The 24,741-nt window shown below is 34.5% G+C and overlaps 2 protein-coding genes across 5 annotated transcripts; one reads left to right on the top strand and one right to left on the bottom strand.

The window, feature by feature from the left end:
- The first annotated feature begins 293 nt into the window (after window positions 1–293).
- LOC116778150 (ataxin-2-like protein) lies at window positions 294–23,679 on the top strand. Of its 4 annotated transcripts, none has more exons than XM_032672061.2 (21): window positions 294–364; window positions 678–842; window positions 3,965–4,118; window positions 13,899–14,079; window positions 14,401–14,647; window positions 14,852–15,017; window positions 15,996–16,160; window positions 16,686–16,861; window positions 17,210–17,288; window positions 17,366–17,443; window positions 17,676–17,879; window positions 18,112–18,267; window positions 18,347–18,528; window positions 18,727–18,862; window positions 19,151–19,237; window positions 19,411–19,482; window positions 21,483–21,573; window positions 21,891–22,030; window positions 22,113–22,331; window positions 22,548–22,667; window positions 23,486–23,679. In XM_032672061.2, exons 2-21 carry the CDS (start codon window positions 805–807, stop codon window positions 23,534–23,536), a joined length of 2,742 nt encoding a protein of 913 aa, XP_032527952.2. In that variant the 5' UTR covers window positions 294–364; window positions 678–804; the 3' UTR covers window positions 23,537–23,679. The 4 variants fall into 4 exon arrangements, with proteins under 4 accessions (XP_032527952.2, XP_061382547.1, XP_061382548.1 ...); XM_061526563.1 differs by having other exon boundaries at window positions 307–360; XM_061526564.1 differs by lacking the exon at window positions 294–364 and adding an exon at window positions 23,085–23,155 and having other exon boundaries at window positions 397–842; window positions 23,486–23,623.
- On the bottom strand, window positions 19,738–20,940 carry LOC133320022 (retinol dehydrogenase 11-like). The gene has a single exon (XM_061526566.1). The coding sequence runs from the start codon at window positions 20,817–20,819 to the stop codon at window positions 19,857–19,859; it is 963 nt and encodes a 320-aa protein (XP_061382550.1). The 5' UTR covers window positions 20,820–20,940; the 3' UTR covers window positions 19,738–19,856.
- Window positions 23,680–24,741: the final 1,062 nt, after the last annotated feature.

Raw genomic sequence — 24,741 nt, 5'->3', positions numbered from 1 at the left:
ACACGTTTAGTATATTAAAAAGTTTATTTTGGAGTGTTTTTTCTTTATTATAATATTTTAGTGTATTCAAGTATTTGATGATTAATAGACATCACCAAATAATGCAACCATCAGGTTCAAATTAACGAAAATTATAATATATACTTAATTAATTATTTTGATGTCGGTTTGTATAATTGAAATATTTTCTTTTGATTAATCTATCTAATTTTTTCTTTATATTATTATAACCTAAGAGTTTATTTTAATTTTGCAACACCAAATAATATCAAGAAATTTCCGCCATATTGGAAGTTCTCTGGTGGAAGTTGATCAATCATTAATCCTAATTATTATAATTCTATGTCGTGAATTACAAACGTTGGTAAAATCTTAAAACAATTTTGATATTATTTTAGAATTGCAAGATTTTGTAAAATAAAGAGTATTTAAAATTTTCGCAATACTTTTGACGAATACGTCACAGCGCCATGTTGTATTCCTGCGCTGATTGCAGGCACGAGAAATCTGCCAACCCGTTTATTTTTTGGGATTAGTGCCCGAGAATAAATCGAACTGCGATTTTGTACTCAAATATATTTTAAGTTATATTTGTTGGCAAATGTCAAATAGCTATACTGAAATCGATGCATGCATGTTGTCGCATTTTAAGAGCTAACACCTAATTTCAACTGCAGTTCAGTGCATCCGCGAAAGTTGAAAGGACTGTGTTGTAAAAGAAAGAAGTGATAATTAGCCAAAATTCCGGTCCCTACGCGCAGACGAGAAGGTGCCTACCCGCCAGGGCAGTCGGGCGAAGGAGATATGAACAACAAACGAAAAAATCGTCAAGGGCCGCCGAGGTAATGCTAGTTTCATGTCCATACATTTTCAGCGCTAAAGCATGACATGTCTTTGTTATTCAAGTCGTCGTGTCTCGGCAGCAGATTTTTGAACATTTGTTTTGTTTGTAAGGTATTAAAATCTCAATCAGGAAGAAGTGTAAACAAAACTTAATAATTTTAGTTGCGAATTATTTGCGGCATTCGCTTCGGTGCGGCCGCGGTGTGCGCTGCGTACGCTTAGGTTTTGATGTTTGACCTACTTTTGTTGTATACTCATGACGATTAATATAACCGCGTGCGAACTACAGATCTCTAAGTTTGGGAGACCATACCAGGAAGTAGGTGCCAGCTCTTTTACTCTTTTTGTGCCCCCAACTATACAGTTGTATAGGCTGTAAATAATGAAATCATGTCATTTTTGCAATACCTACATTATAATGGTCAATATTACGAAATAACAATTCTAAAACAATTTTTATTATAATTATATTACCTATTAAGAAATAATGATAATGGCTGGTATTTATCCAATCTCTTATTTAGTAATATCTTCCTTCAAACATAATTAGTGAAGTAGCTTGACCAGTTAATTTCTCAGGACCATCAAAATATAAATGTTTATATTGGATGTTGCTTAAATTTTGAAAAAAGTTTGTTGAGTAATAGTATGTGTTATAAAAATATTAGCAATAATAGCAGTTATTGCTAGTATTAACACTGTGCGAAGGTTTTTATTTATTTTGTGTTTGTTATTTGGTGTGACACTGGCATGTATCAAGTAAGATGAAAGCTGAGATCCAGGTAAAGCAGATTAAGATATATTATACTTATATATCTACATATAACCTATATAGTATATATTTTTTTTTAAAAGATTATTATACAATGAACGCTGCCCTTATTATAAACAATACCTCCTTGTTTTGGTTTGTGTTATCAAATTGAGTGGAAATACACTTATTACACATTAACACCAAGAGCTCAAACCATTTTGTTGTTGATAAATTAAAATTATAACGAATGAATTGGTCTAAACTGTATTGTATTGTATGTAAAAGTAAATCAATATACAGATTTAAATTTAATCTATACATCATTGCCTTTGCTGTATGTATTTATTTATGGGTAAATTGCCATGAAAGAATTTGGATAGAGTTAGATTGACGAGTGTCAAACAATTAAACATCAACTTCAGAGTTGGGATAGTATAAATATGCCGAATGGGTTGTTCATGTCGAATGATTTGAAAGAATGCTGTAACCATACTGAACACAAGTCACTATTACAAATCCTGATGGTGGCAGTTGTGTTAATAAGATTGGAAAAAAAAAGTGATCTTATTTAAGCTTTGCTTAGTTTTAATGAACATTTACCCTAAAACCTGACTGATTCAGTGTAATGGTAGTAACATTTTCTTGTATACACATTTAAATGATACTAACTTTTTCGGTTTCTATGTGTTTTATTATTTCATGTTTGGGTTCTATAAGGAAACTATGATAGCAGCGGGTACACAAAATCCAGTATGTTATGGGACAGTCTACAATTTTATTATATATGAAAGATTGCTGAAACAGTCAGATTTTAAATGAGATGTGCATATGTATATATTTAAAACAATTTTCATCTATTTTTGTCCCTATTTTTTAGCATTTTACTGCTTGTGTTGTACTTTTATCGAGATTTTTGATTATGAATGCTTAAGTGACATCTAGTACAATTTTTTTTAGTATATTTCAGTACAATTTCTTAATTTTTAATCAAGTTACGCTTATGCATCTATGTAATTCATATCAGTCATAGTTTTTTTATGATGCTTCAGAATGATGCGAATATATTTGTGCATACAACAAAGTCTTATAAGTATGTGTTCAAAGTAGCTCTGTTACAGAAAACTGTTTATAATGCCATCATTACATTTATTATCATTTGTCATGTATTGATAGTGTTTCATATTTGTGATTATTTCAAATAATTAGCTGTGCATGAAATTACTTTAACCCTTGCGAATAAAGATATTTATATATATAGTTTTTAGTATTTCATACATTTCACAATAAATCTGTTTTTAAATTGCTCTTATATCAAAGAATATTGTGTTATATATCAAGCTTAGGATGTCTTCCACACATGTCGTGTCGGACTTTTATTACTTATTCGTATAATAGTAGTCATTAGAAGGGGCAGTGAAAATTTTTTTGTGCATTTTATGAATAGCAATCTCTGTGTCATGAAAAATAATACGTCGTAATTATCAAGAAAGAATTGATTTAGAATTAAATTTCAAACGTAGGTAGATATCAATTAGCTAACCGTAAATGTCGTAGTTAGATGTCCCCGGAAGCACGGTACCACGCTCGTTGGGACGTTGAGAAGCTGGTTTAAAATCACAAATATACATTAAAAAAAGAATTTAACTTCCGGTTAACTAAGAAATAGTAATGTAAAAGTAATGGAACTTCAATTTTTATATCAGAAATATACCAATTGTTTTCTTATTATTTAAAAATTTCGTTACCCTCATTAATAGCATTAAAGATGTTTGAAACAGCTATGATGAGAGTTATATAAAAAAAAATATTATACATTATTATATAAAATTATAATCGAAAGTTCCGTTGTGACTTCTAGCTCGTCATGTTTGTCTAGGGACATTGCTTGCGACTTAAATTTGAAGTTCTTTCAAAATATAACTGTATACAAATAAAATAAAAAAATTGCGTTAAAAACATTTAATTTTATATCAACATTGGTTTAACAAATGTAGGAAATGTACTCCGAAAAACAAAATGAAGAAACATTATTATTATTTCTTTTACTGTAATGGTTGCGCACTCATTAATCTCATATTAATTCCGCATCACAATAACCGATCAAGGCTAACGATGTATGAGTACTCTCCCACCTAATCCAGACAATGTCTTATTATCGTGCTGAGTTTTATGTATGTATTTTAAAATTATTTGATAATCCCTAGGGATCCTTTGCTGGTTACCGACACTAAATTTAAGTTATATAGTCATAAGTATTAAATAATTATAAGGTATGTAGTTACTATAATCATAAGGATCCGTCACAATGTTCGACATAAAACATGAATCTATGACAAATGCAGCATTTTTCCTCTAAACCTGATGCAGATCGCCGCGCGGTCGTGTCGTAGCTGAGGGTGTCTATAACAACGCGCACTTCATGCACGCCGCCACGTCCCACGTCGGGGACATCGTCCAGGTTCTCACCCAGAGCGGGTCTCTCTGGGAGGGAGTCTTCAAGACGTTCAGCGCACAGTTTGAGGTAAGTTGTAGTGGCATTGATGTTTATACGGTTACGTAATACTAGCATTTGTGGCATCGTGAAAAACAAAATTGATCGGCGTTAATGACGTCATACAAACCTCTGGTAACTACGGAACGAAAGAGCGGGGTAGACGATTCAAAAAATCACAAGTAGAGGACATTTTTACGAAATTTCATCATATTTAAAAAAAATATATGATTAAGTTAAGTGTTGCTGCTATCTACTCTTATTTAAAGCATTAAAAGTAAATAGCAGCTGATAGATTCATATCTGAATTTGAAGCATTTACTTTGTGAAAAACATACCTATACAGATTAACTCATCGTTTAAATGACTGAGCGCGAAAACTCACAGTTACCAAATCTAGACAAATCAAATGTCCACTGTCCGACTTTGCAATCCGGAATACGTGTAGAACTTTCTCGTTACCTTTGGTCGGAGTAGTTTTACTTCGCTTAATATTAATTACATTATCATCTTCTGTTAGAATAATATTTTTTTAAATATGATGCCCAGGTGATAGAAGTAACAAAATATAAAATCCTATCTTGTCCAAATCTGTTTCCATTCGACGGCTAAAAAACTGTGGAGGATATTTATTTAGAATACATCCCGATTGTTTAGTTTAGTTCGTTGCATATATTTGAAAAGACACTTTCAAAGCTATGTCTCTCACATTTAATCACACGTTATCTTATCAGATACTTCCTATACAAACGGCCCTTGTAATCTCTTGTTCAGTGAAATAAGGAGAAATATGTTAAGATCAACGTTTTTAAAAAACTAGCGACAAATATGTTGCATGTCAGAGACATGTTAACATCACTGTCATTTTCACATAAAACTTGGTACAATATATTTATTCCTTTAGTTTCTTATTGAACGTAGGTACAATATTTTTACTCCTTTAGTTTCTTATTGAACGTAAATTACTGTAGAATTTTATCGAAGTTGTAACAGTATCTAACTCAAAAACCGGGGAAAGTTTAAACAAAAATATAAACAGGACTGGAATTTATTTAAGATTTGCCAGCAAAACTTGCCCGTCACAATATATCCATCTGTGTAAACTGCATTTTTATTGATTCAAAGCAGAAATATCAAATGTATATTTATCCTAAAAGCTAGCGTGTATCTGAGCTCCTTCGTACTCAGATAACTGATGCAGCCTTAAACGTTAAAGTCCTCTTCTCAGATTACCTACAGTGCATACTGCATAAAGTAACAATCTGTTTGTTGTGCTAGTTGCCTATCCTTACTGTTTTATCGATCAATGAACCAAATGGTTCTCTGTATTTACAAGTAATAAATTGAACATAATTGTTACGTAAAACGTATAGTCCAAAGTCATTAATAACCGGTTTTAATCGTTGCCTGTAATAGAATACATTGTTTGAGCTATATCAAGAGAAAACCCAACCAGAAATAATATGTAATATATAATAAAATGTATAAATGTAGGTTATTTTACAGCGGTGCGGGCGGGGTTGCGGCATAGGTCTATATTTTAAAACGGCTATCATTTTAATCAGACCAAATGTCATTGTATCCCGGTTTCGGTGGTTGTCAGATATAGGTCATCTTATCTGCTTTCATTCGCCGATAAGTCGGTTATGGTGTAGTGCTATATTTTAATCTAATTTCATATTTGAAAAAGTTATTATAGAATATAAAAATTTATGTGAAACTTTTTTTTTTGTTAGTATTTTAAAATTGGTATTTTTTTTGCGTAGTTTTACTTCATGTCGAGCCCGTTTTGAAAGTATTCATCTGATTTAAAACACACAATAAAATATATCACGATTTTTAAGATTCCTAATTATAATTCAAACGTATTTGTTTTTGTAACCGAATTTACAAACTAATTTGCCAATATTTTTTTTGTTTTTTTGGACATATAAAATATGTACTACCAAATGTTTTTTCTTACTAATATGTGTGTGACATCATCCAAAGTATATAGTATTATTTTTATTTAATCACAAAAAACTCTTAAACATTAAAATAGTTCGATAAAGTTAAACTGGAAACATTATCAACAAATGTTGTTTCTTATCAATAACAAGCAAGTTTATCGTCACAAGCATTTAATGTATGGAATTTTTTATACATAAAAACAAAAACAATTTAGAAAAATCATAAATATGTAAATGTTAAGAAAAGTAATAAAAAAAAATCTCCAGTCTGAAATAGAGAAATAAGAATAGTTTCCAACTAACAAAGAATCATAGAAGGTTTCTTAGGAAGCTATATTTAACGTTAATAATTGATATTCCACACGAGGCAGACAAGGGTACCGTTCTGTGGTCCTTGGCGAGAAGTAAAATTGGTCAATAGACCTTATTTAAGTTTAAGCAAAACTTATCCGTGTAATTGAAGCATTTACGTATTGTAAAACATGTATCGAGTGAGGTTTGGGTATAGTGGATTCCACTCGGTACTATCCGATGAGAACTGTTCTCGCAATATAACTAATGTAGTAGTATTATTTAAAAAGAATTCAAACTAACCATGTTTTTATTAAATTCCACTAGTTTTGTAGCTGTACAATTAATATGGTCCTTGAGTTCGGGCCCACACCTCTATAAAGTTCACTCGCAGTTATTTACAGTTGGCTACTTCACGCTTTTCATTACTGCTACAAAAAGTAGAGAGAAAAGAAATACCTCCCTAGTTTCTATTGCTGCAATTTCAATGAAATATTTAATTTATAATTGCAATTCTTCTTTCAAATATTTCTTTATGATGTTGTTAATTTTTGTGAACCTTGCCGAGTCTGAGACGCGAAGTGGCTGTTTGATTTATATATAGCATTCTAAAATCGTAATATTAAATGTGTGGAATACTGCAATATAGTACGAAATGTTTAACTACTTTATTTTGTTGTCTTCCACTTCTGGTGCTTCTTAAATAATAAATATCATAGTTATGCGCAGGTCTTAATAATAATGTCATTAAATATATTTTGTAAGAAAAAATATTAACGTTATATACCATAAAACCGTGAAGTAATATAAATATCGTGGTAGAATTTCAAATTAATGTAATAATTATTAAAATTTTAAATGATATTTGATAGTTTTATAACGCTAACAGCCGTTGGATGCTGACCTTCTATGATAACGGTTCAACATGCACACTAATATATTTCAATAGATAATTCTCTCGTATCATCCCGGAAGCTGAGTGTACTGTATACACTCTGATTAATTGAATTCGGAAGGTGTTTAATGTTTTTTTTATTTTTGTGTAATAGTTTATTTTCTGTTGTATTAGTAGTTTTCTGTTTTATGAACTCGAAAAGTACTCTTAATTTTGTAAAATTTAGTTTTTTACTTTATTAAAAAAAATCTTTAATCTATATCGTTTATAATAAATTAGGATTCAGTTTTGCATTTCATACTTTTTCTATTATCATCATGGTCAACATATAACATAACGATGCTTTATTTTTACTCCATTCAGTATAAATCATATTAAATAGTGTTAAAATTGAATATATATGTACTATTTACAATCTATTCAAGTTCAGGGCTTTTTAAAAGCAATGGTTATTTATTAGAGAACCAAATACAGACTGAGTGCCTCATACAGACTGAGCTTAATACTAATACAACATTATAATGTTAACATTAATGCTTGCTTATTATAATTATTAGAAAGGCCTTTATCAGTATAAAGGTATCGTGTATAATTCTTTAAACATGCTCCTGGGCTCTAGGCGCCAGGTCAGCGGTATGCGATGATGACTCCCTCGTTTGGACGGACGTAACACCTCCCCCCTTAAGATCGAAGATTTTCGGTGAAGCAGGGGAAATACGAAAGCGCACTTTTGATACAAATTTACGATTCTTAAAAATTAAGACACATAATTACTATAACTATGACACACAGTCCAATTGTCCAAACACTGATATTTTTCACTATTTTCACTATCATCCCAATTTTAAACTTTCTTTAATGTGGACGCGAGAAGTTTGAGATCTGTTAAATCTATTCCTTTTATGTTTGTAGGGTTCAGGCTAGGAGTTTCAGGAACATGTATTAGTGGAAAGTTCATTATTGGTACTTTCGAGAGATTTTCATTTTCTTGAATCATCTTATGCATTTTCAGAGTCATAGATCCAATTTTCACTTCAAAAGTGTCAGCTAGGGTGATTACGTAAGTTCCTTTGATATTTCGTCACAACATGTCTTCTTTAACATATCCTCTTTTCTAGTAAAAAGTGTCCATTTGTTAGTTTGCAGCGGTTGTAGACCAATGTCTTCAGTAGTTACAGGAGTACATGAGGCGTTTTCAGCGTAACTCATTAGCTCGGTGATACAAGGATCATTACTGAACTGTAGATCTTCATCTCGTTATTATTTTTCTTCCATTATCAATATCTATAAGGTAAGGATTTTTTGGGATAATGATAACAAGGGAATCGGTTTATAATAGATATGTGTAATTCTCAGTTATATGTATTTCTTTAAGGTAGGTAATATAATTTCCTTAGAGATAAACTTTTATTGATATCGTCTGTTCTAATGTCACTAGTTATTTAATATTCGGCTGTAAGCAAACTTTTCTGACTTATATTCTCTGAAGTACATAATATTATGTAAGAATTGATTATTGATTAATGTAATATTCCTAATCAACTAAACGCAAAACTAGTTTCTGTTTCACCAAATTTTAAATAGATAGTTTAAAAATTATGAATCAACAAATTGTATGTACTAATGTTTTGGGTTTCTATATGATCGAGAGAATTCGTTTTAATTATTTCTAAAAGATTGCACCTAAAACCTTGAATATCCACATTAATACTATTAATAATATCATCTAGTTGAAATGTAGAATTTGCTGTTGTATGCGTAATTTCAGTTATCAACGTTATTTTATTTTTATTCTTGTTTTGTTCGAATTGCATTTCGCTTGTTAATTTTTCGTATCTAATAGTATAGTTATTATGTAGATTTCCTGTAATAACTTTTATTATAGATCCTAAAGGATTCATTAAGCCTCGTGCTAGTTGCTAGTGCTCACAGTTGGAGAAATGTGCTCTAATTTTATTACTGTAAAATTTTTCGTATAGTTTGGTTGATTATTAACATCTACAGAGTTTTCAATAAAATTATATCGAAATTATCAACTAACTTATCTAACTCGATACATTTATTAATTTACCTTTTAAACTTTCTATTATAGGTCTTAAATCTAATGTTTTAGCTACTGTCCACTTATAGCTGCTCACGATAGTATCGCCTCTTCTTAACGGTAGCTTCCAGGATTGTCTTTCGGTTTCTGAATTGAAAGGCTTGGGACCATTTCACCAGGCCCAGGACCAGAACCAGCAGGTGGTACCATATTTGGCTATTCTATAAATTTCTAAAATTGTTGAATGGAGTCTTTCTATGAGATCTATAGAATTGGGATTATTTGCAGTTCCTATATGTATATCTATTTTATACATAACTAAAAATTCCTTAAATAAGACATTACTAAAATCAGTACCAGGATCAGTACAAATTTTTTGTGGTAATCCCTAATAAAAAAAGTATTTCATTAAAGCTCTTCCTATTTCCGGACTCGTTCTATCAGGAATTTCAATTGCTTGACCAATTTTACTAAATGCATCAATTAATGTTAAATAATATTATCCTTCAATAGAAAATGTATCTACGAAAATTTTCTAAAAACGTTTAGTTTGAGTTTGAGACGATTGTAATTTTTGTTTAATTGTATTTCTATCTTATTTCATCCTTTTGCATATATCACAAGAATTTATGAAACTTTATAATGTTAGTTCCATATTATACCAAAAGTAATTTCTTTTAATATTTCCTAATGTTTCTCGAATGCAGCTATGAAAAGTTTCACCATCATGATGGTTTCTGATCATTTCTCTTTGATTATTTCCGTCACCCATAAAACTTAAACGCTTGGTACATTCCTTAAATAGTACACATTAATTTTTAAATAGAGATATAACCGATTCGGTAAATTGCTTGCGATGTATATCATCTTCAAAACAAATAAAATATTTCGTATTATACTTAATATATTCTTTCGAAAATTGTTTCACTAAATTACGTCTATTACTGGGTAAAGTGAACTTCTAATATACGCTGTTTACATCTAGATAAACCTTTAACTGTTAGCTTATCTATAAATCATGTAAAAACTAAAATTTGTTTAGGTTTAGTATCTATTGCTTCCTGTAATACCGGGATACCTTTGGATTCTAATATCCCGTGTTAAATGATCAGTATCAGTTTCTGATGTTGTTAAAATGGAAGTGGAACTAGGACATGGTATAGAATATGGAGATCTATTTCTACTTCTAGCAGAAATGGGTTTTTCTGAGTGTTCATCACGTATATTTATAAGTTATTCTGGTTCCTGTTCGTTAATATTGGGTGATTGTGAAGTGGGAAAAACAACTTTTTTTAAATCTAATTCTTTCAAATCGTCTGTTACTTTTCTTATTTCTTCAAGACAATTTTCTTCTTTATCAACATTAACATGGGTAGAAATTTTCTCATCTTTGTCTGTTGCATTGTCGCGGATACGGGATAAAGCATCAGCATTGCAGTTTTGCCACTCTTATAATATTTCGGAGCTTATATGAAAATTGTTAAATCCTTCGATATTATGATTGTTTCTTCATGAAAAGTATGGTTGTTATAAATATAATATTAGAGATAGATAGATAGACTCGAGTCTTCAGGGTCTTGTTGCTCAACAACATGCTGATTTAGGCGGAAACCTTGTGTTTTACCAGGTGGAGCAGTTGTCATGCATACATCTGTGCTGTACATTGGTTGTTGAAGACGATAACCAAAGGGTTGTTGATCTTATTTTGATTAAATTGTGGTCGATAATCAGCGGGGATTTTGACCTTGATTTTCATTAAATTGACATCGGTACCCATTTAAATTTTGATTATACTGAGGTGGAAATCCAAATGAATTTTGTTTTAATTTCATTTGTTTACTAGGAGATATATCAAATTTAAGTTTGGGAGGTTGCGAGGGATATACGTTTTGAAAAGTATTCAGATATTTTCAGGGCTGCAGCTGAAATTGAGTTTCAGACTGAAAATTATAATGATTTAAAAATACTAAAGAAAGGTTTCGTATTTTTTTTCTCTAGATATGGATTGGAGGATGTACCATGTCCCTCATTTTAGTGAGGATGCTTCCTATTCCGAGAGTTATATTAATGCATGAAACTCACTTCCTTTAATACTACACTTATAGCGTGTTCAAGTGAAGTGCATACTTTTAAACGAACAATTCTTAATAAATCTTCGGGTAAATTATATAAAAACACATTCATATCAAAATTATAGTAAATTACGGTTTCACTTTCACGCAAGCTTGAGTTGAGTATTAAATTGACTTTAGCAAGTAACGTATTTTTAGTATGTTGTATACTGTTACAGAAATCTAAATAAAATTCGTTACTTCGTATTTTTAAAGTTTCCAAGTCGATAGCAATACCGAAATGCTGCTCAAAGACGGATTTAAGGCTAGGCCATATATTCAAAACTTGTCTTTCACTTGTTAAATTAGCCGCCTGTTCCGTCAATTTGGATGTTATAACGTGAAATACTTAGATGTTGATCGGTATTGCCTCCTATTACACGCGTTCCTATCACATATTCACACTTTCTAGTGAATAGAAATAGTAATTTTTCATTACGTACGTAACTATCTTCATTCAGTTTGGGAACGAACTCTTCACAATTATGATGTCCGTGCCAATATAAATACGTAACATATATAATTTACTCGATCTATTCAAAGTATTGTTTGGTTTTAAATTAAATGTGACTCTTGATACTAACAATTAACCTTTGTTCATTAATTAGTTCTCAATAAACATTAAATCGTAGTAAAATATAACAACGAACGGTTTGACAACGAAGTTGTTGTATAAAAATATATGATAAAACAGGCATTGTATTACAATGCTCCTTTATGCTTATGCTAAAATGCGTGTATTGTGTGTGCTTGTTCCTCATTCAGGATGAAACCGAGCTCATGTGTTATGGAAGTTTACATTATGGAAAATATGAATAAGGCAAAATAGAGTGCGAAAGTCAATTATTTTATAATTCAAATTGCTTCAAAGCTGTTTGCATATTTCTTTCATTGAATGTACGTACACAAATGTTTTGTTATATTAACAAATCGAAGTTACTGTACCTTGAAAGTGAAGGCCATATTTAAAAATTGTCCATAGCAATTATGTCGTCTGTTGAACTCAACAATATGAATAAATATGGTTAATATCTCAATATCGAATCTTAAAACGTCTGTCAAATAAAATTTTCATATCAGAAAAATACGTAACAAGATATATAAAATGTTTGTATCGTTTTTGTTCATATCATATTTCTAGATAATACAGACAATATTCTAACAATACCTAAACGACATCATAATGTCGTACACAGTTTAAAAGTAATAACTCACGCCTCAACAAAATATCGATCGATGTTATAAGTGGCATAGATGTCTGATATTTAAAACACCCGTATAATTTAACTGTTTATCTTCGATCGTATAGTGGATTTGATTATTGGTTATGCTGCTTGTATGAACTATGAACTACATAGACAAGAATGTATTGAAACACAATTTATTAAATTCTTCCACTTAATCACAAAATCAAATTCAGAAGTAGACGCGGGTAGTAGTAGTCATTTTTTGTTACGACTCTTGTAAACTAACACTGAAAAATGTTACCAAATTCTCATGTTTTTCGATCAACCTACGTCGTAAAACGAATTTGAACCCTGACGAGGTCCTTTAACCCGGCTAGACGCTAAAGTTACATTATGATTGTCTATATTTTATCATACATCTTTTTGCTACAGAATTTGAAAAGAAAATTTCAAATATAAATACAGTGAAAACATTTTCATAACAAAAGCTCTATTTTCGTTATTCTTTTATTTATACAAGAATTGTGATATTTTAGAAAAGAATAAAAAAGAAACAAAGACCGATAATTTGATTCAGATAATACATTTTTATTGTTCAATGTTATCAGGAAAACTCTGCAGATTCAAAGTGTACTCTAAACTCGATAATGATAATTAAATTCTCGGACATGAGTTATCGTTACATTATTATTACTACATTATAGATTTTTCTAGAATTTTTTTGTCTGCTACTTTTTATTTTATAATATAACATACTCGTATATATAATATACAACTATAAATTTTCTTAAAAATATGTTTAGATTTTTTTCAATGAAATTCAAGCTTACCACGATATAAAAATATTATCTATGTCAATTCATGAATTTTAAAACAGTTTTACAATTGTTACCAGTAATTGCTTAAATTATTTCAATGGGCTCGATTTAGGTATCAAATAACAAACAAAGTTTAGGTCATATTGGTAAAGACTGAACGAGAGAACCCTGTTAGTTTGGCATCAAACGTCGTTAACTAGTACTAAGTTGGTATCGTCTACATTAAAAGCTACTGTTTCAAACTTTTTAATTCAAATAACTTTAATGCTCCCTATAACTATCACAGTAAGCTAAATAGTACCGAGTAAAATGGAACTTACCCCCAGATAGGCGCCATTATTAATATATTGTCGCAACGTTCAACTTTCGTTGAAATAAATATTTCAATATAATTTCGATCTACCTCCGCTTCTAAACACATAATACTTAGAATACATTATACATGATTAATTAATTAATTTTAAACTTGAAATATTTTTCATCATATACATTTATTTAAAATGTATATCCATAATCAGGTGGTGCTTGAAGTAGCCCACCGCGTGGACCAAGAGGGCGGTATCGCAGTGGATTCTGTAGTAGAAAAGCTGATCTTCAAGCCCCAGGATGTTGTCTCCATCCGAGCCAAGGATTCGGATCTTGAGTACGCGACCCACGACGTGTTCCAGACGGACAGCGCTATATCGAATAAATTTAATGGTAATTAATTTTTATAACTACCCACACCACCACCACTACTACCCACTTTATAAAAAAAATCGTTTTATTAAAATTTTACGCCTACTAAAGCTATGGCGAAAAGAAACAAGTTATGTAATCTATCGAATATACTATATTATGTGAATGACATCTCCTATCAATTACTATTAAGGAATGTGAGGCGAGTAGTTGATGTTGCTTTTCGTGATACATAAAGCTTTATCATGATTAGAACAACATACTTATATGTAGCGAGTCTAAAATAAAAATTAAAAAAATCTGAACCATGGTTATGTTTAATAATATGAGTGTAATGTACAGGTAATGGCAGATCAGTTGAAGAGCGCCATCTGGAGCCGTGGCATGGGGAGGGAGACAGCGGGGACGCGCCAATCGTTAACGGGGATACCAGGCTCGAGGAGTTGGAGGGAGACCATCGTGCCAATGGCTGGGACGCTAACGACATGTTCAGAAAGAACGAGGAGGTGTACGGAGTACACAGCACATACGACCACTCGCTGGCCGGGTACACGTTGCCACTGCAGAGGAAAGACACCCAGGACTATAGGTGATTGACATTTGCTATATTAAAATAATAAAAAAAATAACACTTGCACTGAATTCTGATATAACTTAAACTTTCCTTATAATGTAAATCTAATACAGCCGAACATTAACAAGTTATTTTACTTGACCAGAAGATAGATCATGTCAAGGTAACGTCATCCTACTAAGTAGCTCTTATGTAAAAAAATATGTTTGATGTAAACAGAGAAGCAGAAGCCAAAGCCGAGGAGATAGCAGCAGAAATTGAAAGCGCTGCATCTTACAAGGCGAGAATGGACCTGGAGAATGGTGACGAGGAGGAGAGATTCGCGGCAGTGGTCAGACCTGACACTGGGAAGTACGTCATACCTAACAAGAGGAAGAATTTACAGGTGAGTCTACGAACCCAGACACTATTATAACCAACCAATATCCCCAAAGACCACGCCATCAAGGTCAATAAGTATTACGAGCTCACTAACGAACTCACTAAAAATAGGTTCGTCGTAGATTTGTACGCGGTAGAAATAGGAGCGAGAGATATAACAACTAAATCTCTAAAAGCTACTAAACCTACATAACCTACTAAAAGACTTAGACCTGTCCAGAACTAATATCAGTTCATTCTTCGAACGTACTTCGAAGGCAGACCTCGTAGTCTCTTTTCAAATTTGAATAGGGAGAGAGAGGAGCTCAGACGGTGCTGTTAACGCGTGTTAGATAGGGGCCGCTGAAAGCAAGCCCCAGGCACTGTTGGAGCTCCTCTCCCTGCATTGGTTGCTGAGAGGTTTCGTCTCATGTACATTGTATAATCCTTACCCTTTATGATATGAAATCTCTTAAAAATTATAACAACATCGTATTTCTTATATAAACTATAAATGTTTTATGCTCGATAATAAAAGCGGTCTTTAAATTGTTACCATGACAATACGCTGTTAACCTAATACGGTACGGAAAGTAAAATTCACAGCGGTTTGATATTTATTGGAATACAAATACATACATATATATCTCACTGTGCGTTATTGATACTGTCGTTCCAACGACATCCACTATAATAATTCTTCGTTACTTCAAATTTTTCTAGCATTTTAGACATTAAATTGCCAGTGAGATAAAACGTTGCATCCGATCGAATGTGCTCTTATTGGAGATATGATTACTATACGAAATGCGTTGACGATAAAGATGACAAAAGTCTTGTTATTAGGTTGAAGATTTTTTTTTAAATACGCTTGATTCATAACTTGAACCTTATTATAATAGCTATAAGATTGTTGTAAAGCAATACACTATGTATATTTTCATTATATCATAATGAAAGCTGAATACTAGTGATTATTAATATGTTGTGTATTTTATTGCAGTCGGGTAAGTTAGTGAAGCCCTCAAACAACGGCGGTAACCCGTCCGCGGGAGCTGGAGGGGCGAAGCCGCCTGCCTTCGCCCACCCAGCAAAAGAAAAGGAACACCGTCCCCCCAGGCACCACCTCACCCCACCATCTGACAGAAGACCAGAAGAACAACAATCGGTATACATACATACTATAATATTCTGCTTTACATAACACATACTATATAGAATAAAAAATATTTTTATATGCGTTTAAATAAGTATTGTGTAAAAAAATACAGATTTGATGGATTGTGTTATAAATAGGGAGGTTTAAATAGCAGTGCCTCTTATAGAATGGCGAACAAGTCAGATGATGATATTAATATAAGATTATGTATATGTTTATAAACTATAATGAAATATATATATACTGCATAAATATACCTATGCTTGAAACGAAGATTAGTTATTTAATTAGATATTAATTAAGTTTTAGGTAATTTTGTTTAACACTACGTTGTAAGTGATACATAATGTGTAGTGTTTGATATCAAGGATTCATTCAACGTTCAAGGACATTATCAATTACACATTAAACATTCCACTCTCATCACACTTTAAAAACTCACATAATATAGTGTAACTTTATAAAATCTCATTTATATGTTTACATTATATACTGTTACTAAACAATAACAAGTAAACCAACTAATATTTGCAGGCCGCGAGTCCAGTATCACTACCATCAAACCCGGCTGTGCCCGCCATCCCACCGGCTGGCGGCTCGTCGGGTGCTAGCAGCAAGAGTTACGCGGCGCAGGCGGGCGGCTACCACGCGCCGCCCTTCCCTCACCACCACCAGCACCCTCCACCGCATCAGCACCACCACCACCCACAGTCAGGACCACCATTTATAAACTTAAATTACGACCAGAATATAATAACATACCTAAAACATTGTTACTTACAGACTTGACTAATCTCACGATAACTCTTTACCTGCGAATCGCTGCCGTTTATAAAGAATATGAAATGCCATACATGAATGTCCATAAGTATTTAAAAATGAATCCTATCGAGTCGTTATTGTAATAGAGGAAAATATAAAATAAAATATTACCGTAGATATTCTAGATTCAGTTCGTTCTATGTTAATTTCAAATGTGTTTTCTGTATGGATAAGTAATACTACTAGCTTATGAAACTATAATGGACAGTTATATATATGAATATTTTTTGTTGTAGATCATCTAGTGGTAAAATAAATGGTGAGCAAAGAGCCGCTCCCCTGCCTCGACAAGGTTTCCCACCGCATCATCATCACGTAAATATCCACATACAGTTACTTCACAACACGGCTCGTGCTATAGATGTAAATATTTATTATACAAATTTATACAGAACCCACCTCCGGGCGCCGAAAATCACTCCCGCGCTCGCCTCCACAATCCCGAACCACGAAGGCAGGATGAAGTACAGGTAAATTATAGTTACATTTTTAAAATAATAGCTACCAAGATTAAGTGATTTTTATATTCTTTTTTTCCTCATAATTACCTTAATATTAACAACATTTTATTATTTAGCACAACAATTGTATTTTAAAAAATGTATCTTGATAAACATTTAATCATAATTCCCAAATATATTTATTACAAAAATTATATTTAGCCCAGTTTTTTTATAATATTATTTTTTTATAATATTGCAGGAGCTTCGAAAGTTTGGTCAAGAATTTAAGTTGGTATCGTCACCTGCGCCGCACGCTCCCGCCCATACGCCTCAGCCGCAGCCGCACACCCAGCCACCACAGACACACCCCCACGCGCACCCTCACGCGCATTCACAGCAGCATCCACAGCAACACTCACAAACACACTCGCACACATCGCAGTCGACATCTTCAGCGCCCTCGGTTAGTATGAGAGGAGAAATAAATATCTAAGATAGTCATCTAATATTTACAGAAAAATCATGGCTTCAGTTACATAAATTAATCTGAGTTGCAATCGTCTCTATTGGTAGCCACTTTAATAATTAATTGCTACGGAGGCAGCTGCTTGTTCAATGGCAATTGGCATTTAAATTAATATGGAGATACAGCTGACACCAAATAAATGACAATAACAAAACAATTTTCAAACCAGTCATCTGGCTCGTCGAGTCCTCCGGAAGTATCAGCCAACTCTGGTTCGCCTTCCACTCCACCTAAACGTGATCGTCCACATAAACATGACCCGCCAGCGCTACCACCTGCTCTGCCGCCGACACCCCAGCCTGGACCGCCTTCACAACATCACAAGGTACTGCATATACCTTGATATACATCATTATTCACTGTTACCCTATGACATACATTATAATAACCATTCCCATTCCCAGCCACCATCAGGATCAAAGCCGGAGGAGGGCGAGGAGTCTCCAGACAGTTCCCCACCAGCTACTTCTCCGGGCGTGGAACGTGTGCCCGTCAAGAAATCTACCCTAAATCCTAACGCCAAGGAATTCAACCCAAGCGCAAAAACGTTCACACCTCGTAGCCCCACAACACCAGGACATAGCAGGTAAGTCCCAAAATAATAAAACTTTGCCTATAATGTATTTGGAGCAACTTCGTGTAAGTGCAACTTAGAATTTTAAAGTTATTATATAATAATATTATTAGGGTATCCTGTTAATAATATAAATAATGTCGTGCAATTTTTCAATAAAAAATTATGTTTATTGTTTCCAAGGAACTAAATAAATAAAAACTATTTCAGACCACACACGCCGGGAACACCAGTGGGTGTGGGCTCAGGCGTGGGTGTAGGCGGCATGGGTGTCGGCGTGGGCGGCCTGAGCGTCGTGGGCGCCGGGGTCAGTTACGTCGCCGCGCCGCCGCCGCCACAACACATGGTCAGCCAAGTTTATTTATATATTGATTCCTTTTATGATTTTCAATTTTGACAGCTCTGATAGTTGACAGCATGTGATATATCTAGATGAATTCAAATGTCATCAGATGCTGAGCAATGACAAGTTTACAGGATAATCACAGCTGCTTTTCTTTTTTTTTAAATTTTGGTATAAATATGAAAACAATAGATGAAAATGAATTCACGAATTTTTATAGTACTCGCTCCTAAATGATTACAGTGTGCAATAAGAGCAGTGTATTAAAAAAATATGTTTGTATTACACCAGGTGGCGGCGGTACCGGCGTACGCGATGGTGGCCGCGGCTGCTGCTGCCGCTCAACAACCTCCAGCATACATACCTCACCCTCATCCAGTAAGTTTGTATATAACGATTGCAAATCCTACTCTGACCCACCGTAACACTTAATTTACGTAACTACGAGTCCGTAAAACTATCCACTATGTCCGTCTAATAGATGGTTCAAAGATAGGTATTGTTCACATGACTGTGTGTCTGTTCGTGTTATGTAAAACGTTGTGAACTAGATGGAGATCCCGTGCGAGTGTCGCCAGTATGCGCCGCCTTTGTTCGTGTTGGACAAGAGAGAGAGGGAGACGGTAAGGAGTGGAGATGAGATTCTCTGGTTTTAGATTTTGCTGTTGGACCATATGAAGTCTTGTTTGTTATGAATTAACCTTTCTAAATCACAGTATTTGAGTCTGTTTATTCGTTTGAAAGTTTTGTTTAAATTTATTGTTTGGGGCCTTTCGATTATTTTCGTGTGCGCTTACGACCGAGAAAATATAACTTATGCTATTGAGATATGATTATCTCATTATTCAAGTGATGTATTTTTATATTAAAAGACCAGATTTGTTTTCATGAATGTTCGTTTTACTAATCGAATGGGTAATACCTCAATGTTTTTTTTTGACATTCTAACCAATTAACTGATTTTTTTTTTTGTAACAAATTGTTGATTACAATCCAGTCATGTGGTATCATTAAAACATTGACTGATTTCCTCCGGTGTCAATTTTACGAGATCCTTTGATAATTCCCACAACTTGTCTCTTGTCTCTTCATCATCAGTCTTATAGGACGGTCGAGCTTCCTTGCAGTCTTCGAAGTACTTTCCGGTAACCTGATCGCATTCGACATCGACAGCTAAATATAAAGACGTCTGCGCGCCCTCTTCTGGTGTTTTAAAGAAAGCGTATAGCATCAAACTCCTCAACTTCTCCAGGGCTGTTGAGCTTCTGTACAAAGATGTGTTCACGAGGCCGGGGTTTAAACTGTTGACAACCACTCCCGTGCCCTCCAGACGCTTGGACAGCTCCTTACAAAACATAATATTACACAACTTGCTATTAGCGTACGCCTGTATATAACCATGTCTATCGCTGTTCAGTTCATTGACTGTACCGAATTTATGCCACGAGGACGACACGATGACTACACGACTAGGCGATGCCTTTTTCAGCTTCGGCACCAGTAGTACGGTCAATAGAAACGGTCCGAAGTAATTGATCTGCAAATCCTTCAGGATACCGTCTTCAGTTCTCTCCCTGGATGTCAGTATAGCGCCGGCGTTGTTGATGAGAACATCTAGCTTAGCTTCTCTTGACTTGAACTGGTCTACAAAGTTTCTTATTGATTGTAAAGATGTGAGATCTAAATGTATGTAATGTATCCTATTATTATTGGTCCTCTTGATGATTCTGCGAACAGCTGTCTGACCCTTCTCATGGTTTCTGCACGCTACGATAACCTTGGCTCCCCTCCTCGCCAGCTCTAGTGCCGTCTCGAAGCCGATTCCACCGCTAGCTCCGGTCACCACAACCACTTTTCCACTCATTACAGTATCCGAATAACATTTCCCGGTGGACAGTTTGTTTAATATCTTTATTAGAAATAGCAATGCTCCTATCCATGTTACTATTATGATGATCATTTTTATTATATATTTTCTCTGGACCAAAAACTGTCACTGTAATATTGTCCTTCTTAAAAAAATATTCTTTTGTAATTTAAATTCCCTATCCAACAAAGCTGATATTGAATCCCGCAATAGCTTTCACACCAATAACTAATAATTACAGTAAATCGTATCAGCTACGTTTAGGTATTAAAGATTGCTGACAATAGTTATTAACGCTGATTTACTCATTGATTTCAACAAAAAAATTAAATCTGTAATATTTGCAAAAAAAAAAATCTATTTATTTACGCCACGATTAATTTAATTCCTTTAAAAAATTCACCCACCAAATTTTAGTAGTAATAAATTCGCAATAAAAACCTTGCGAGACATACAGACGTACGAAGGTTTATTTTATTAAGATTAACTAAATCATTATCGTACATTGCGTGTCAGAGATGTCATCCAATGAATAACATTAATTGTAAACATATACATTGAAGCGGATTTAAATATCACTAACGAGACACGTGGCCCGCTCTGTATTGGATGGGAAATGTACTAATAACTCGTTAAATTATATGTATATATTTTTTCTCTACACTGATCCTCTAACAGGTTGTTTGTTTTTATTTATTTCAACATTATCTAACATTTATTTTCTTTTCACTGGTAATGTTAATGTTGTATGAACAGTTGTACGGCGCAGCGATGGGCGGTGGTGCCGTGGCTGGCGGCGGCGGACAACACGCTCCCATGCAACCACCCCAGAGAAACTTCAGGAAGGGTGAGTACCGCGCTATGTGATAAGCTTCTCATGAATTTGGAATCCTTTTAAACAGTCAGTGAGTCATTGCACAAAACAAAATACTTATGCTTACGTTTACCCGGTATGAGGTTGAGTTTAATGGTTTATTAATTACCTTAAATTTTATTTGGATTCCTATGTTCAATAGCGTTAAAAAAAATTATACTGCGCTATAGAGGTAATAAATAAACAATGAAAATCTATCATGTATTTCTTATACCAGAACTTCTGATTCACAACTTGAAAACAGTTCAATAAAATTTCGGCGAAAGCATATTCAACCCATTCGGTTACAGGTTCAGGGGTGCAGGTGGCTGCAGCGACCGGCCAGCCACTCCTGACCCCCGCTCCCATGCAGCCCTTCGTGCCGTACCCACACCCTCACCCCGCGCACCCAGCACACCCCGCACAGCCTGCGCTCCAGTACCAACACATGGTAATGAACGCTTATCGTATGCCAAATTTATGGCATATTTGAGAACATTGGACACAAATACTGACTATCGGTTTACTTCTAGGTACGCATGTACAGCGGCGGCGGCGTGGGTGTAGGTGGTGTGGGCGTTGGCGGTGGTGTGGGCGTCGGTGGCGGCGTGGGCGAGTACGCGCCGCCCGCACCCTCCCCGGCAGCTGCCTCCCCCGCCCTATATCCGCCGCCATCACCCGCACACACCCCGCATCCTCATCCTCACCCACATCCACACCCGCACCACCACTACCAACAACCTCCATTTCAGGTGAGGCGTAGAGAATTGTGTATACAACCAGGCCAAATTAAATTTATCACAAACATGCAATCCTATAGTTCATACTCGCGCCTATTTACTTATTCTATTACGCTGGTTTTATTATATGAAAAGAGAGTAAACGTAGTTAAAGATATGTCTAAACACCTATTAATCTGTGTAGCTGTGTAGAGTTTAAAGAAGTATATATATGTATATGTTCCCCAGGTTCTGTGTCCCCTGATGGGACCGGGCGGCGCGCACCACCACCACCACCACCCGCATGTTGCATACCTCAACCATGCGCCACCCACCGCCAGCCCGCCCCACCACCCGCACCCCGTGCAGGTACCACCACACAACATACACATCCGTATAGCGTAGACTATACCTATACTAACATGTCGGGTCTACCGGTAGCACTCCCCCATGAAGTCATTTAGATGTATAACAACAATATTTTTAATTCTATATACTTTATATTTCATGTGTTGATTGAACAGAGGTTAGTTAGTTCATTGTTTGGGTGTGATGGTATAATATGGGGTTGTTATTTACTCGTATGTATTTTTATGACTATCATCATACGTCTCGTGTCGTCCGCTTGAGTGTTTTGGGTCATATTCTAACAAATACTGGGAACAAGTCGTTTTGGTTCAGTAGCTAACATCTGAGAACGCAAAACGAACAGTATGACAGACGCCGTTGTCACTAATAATAATTACCACTGGGTTGCTTTGGTAACTTGAGGTTTTTCCAATATAGTTTCTGAGGGAGGGTGAAACGCGGTTTTGGTGAGAGAAGACCTTTGTTGACAGAATTACCGCAACCCGTTGGTAAGAGAACATGGTTACTAACGGCACCTAGACAATAAATAGCTTGACTCTACACGTAGAGGTGCGATCGACGTGTGTGCGTAGCGAGCCCTATTGTATATTAATTTTGCGTTCCGTTGTATTCATTTTCTTTTTACACCCGTCCCCTGGCTACTTGGCAACTAATGTATATCATCGTACATGTCTACAGTGCACCATTTCTGAATATATAACCGCTTGACCACCGCTTTAAATGTTACGTCATCCGATATTAGATTTGTTTGGAGTCGTTGTGTATGTGGACGGCGTGTCGGCGAGCCAAGCCGGGTCTGACGGTATGTTTCCTTGCAGCAGGTGTTGGTGCCGCAGTCGTCGGGCGCCCATCACCCCCACCCGGCCTAGTGCGACCCTCACAGCCCACGGAAGACTGTCTCGCCATCTCTGCCATTATTTGTGGAGTACTGAATGTTATCATCGCAACACCTAGACCTAACCCCCATCAGTGCGGACAACGCTCTAATATCAGTACTCGATGATTAAAGCAGGCGGTGTATGTTAAGTTATATATAGATAATCCCTTTTATTTATTTGTCTGTATTTTTATTTTACTGTTTTGTTTATCGTAAGATCTTAAATGTTTAAATCTTTATTCACTGCCATTCGTATGTGATCGTGGACGCGTATGTAAATGTCAGTGAATATCGCACCACTGCGGCGACGATGATTTTTTTTTTTATTTTATTTTTTTATGTATAGCTTTTCAAATAACTTTATTTTCCTTTCGTTATGGTAAACAATGTCATATTGTCTTGTGTGAAATTTACAAGAGAATTTAATATTTTTATGTAAACTCGAATTATATATATATATTAATTGTCAGGCTGAATGTTTAACTGCTATGTCATTGGCGTTCTGTAATTAGTTTTAATTGTTGTTATTTTTATTTTGTTAAAATAGTGTTAGTGAAAGTTCTAGATTGGTCTTTTTACAGATATTCATTTTTTTTTTTTTATAAGGTATTGTAATATTATCACAGTTTTATTGCCATTGGCTCCAGGTTCAATATGTATTTCTAAAAGGATGGAGCTAATATATTCGGCAGTATATTATTTGTTATATAAATATTTAATATATAAAAAGTAATGGAGCATACACGAAAAAAAACTATATATATATATAAATATTTATATATTTAGAACTCTTGTTTTATATTACATCTGAAGTTTTATATGAATTAAATTTGTATTGTGACTATGTAATGTATTAGCTCTGTCCGAGGTTCGTATTCGGATGCCTTACACATTTACACGGGGACGCGATGACGTCGATGTAAACATTTAGAAATAAAAATTGTCAGGTTGGCAGCACTATGTAATATATCCAACAGTAAGGTTAGATACGCTTCTTATAATTCCGATTCAGTGTTGCCAACGTTATTACCAGTGTATAAACTCGCAGCGTATGTGTGCGTGCGTGCGTGCGTACGTGCGTGTGCGGGTGTGTTTTCGTGTGTGAGACTGTGTCTGGTGTGTATATGTGTGAGTATGCGTATTGTATGAGGACGAATGTGTGTTATAAGTAGATAATTTACTTCTTTTATCGGCGGG

The sequence above is a fragment of the Danaus plexippus genome, chromosome Z (genome assembly GCF_018135715.1).
Source record: "Danaus plexippus chromosome Z, MEX_DaPlex, whole genome shotgun sequence".
Classification (NCBI taxonomy): Eukaryota; Metazoa; Arthropoda; class Insecta; order Lepidoptera; family Nymphalidae; genus Danaus; species Danaus plexippus.
This window is presented reverse-complemented; position numbering and strand designations above follow the sequence as displayed.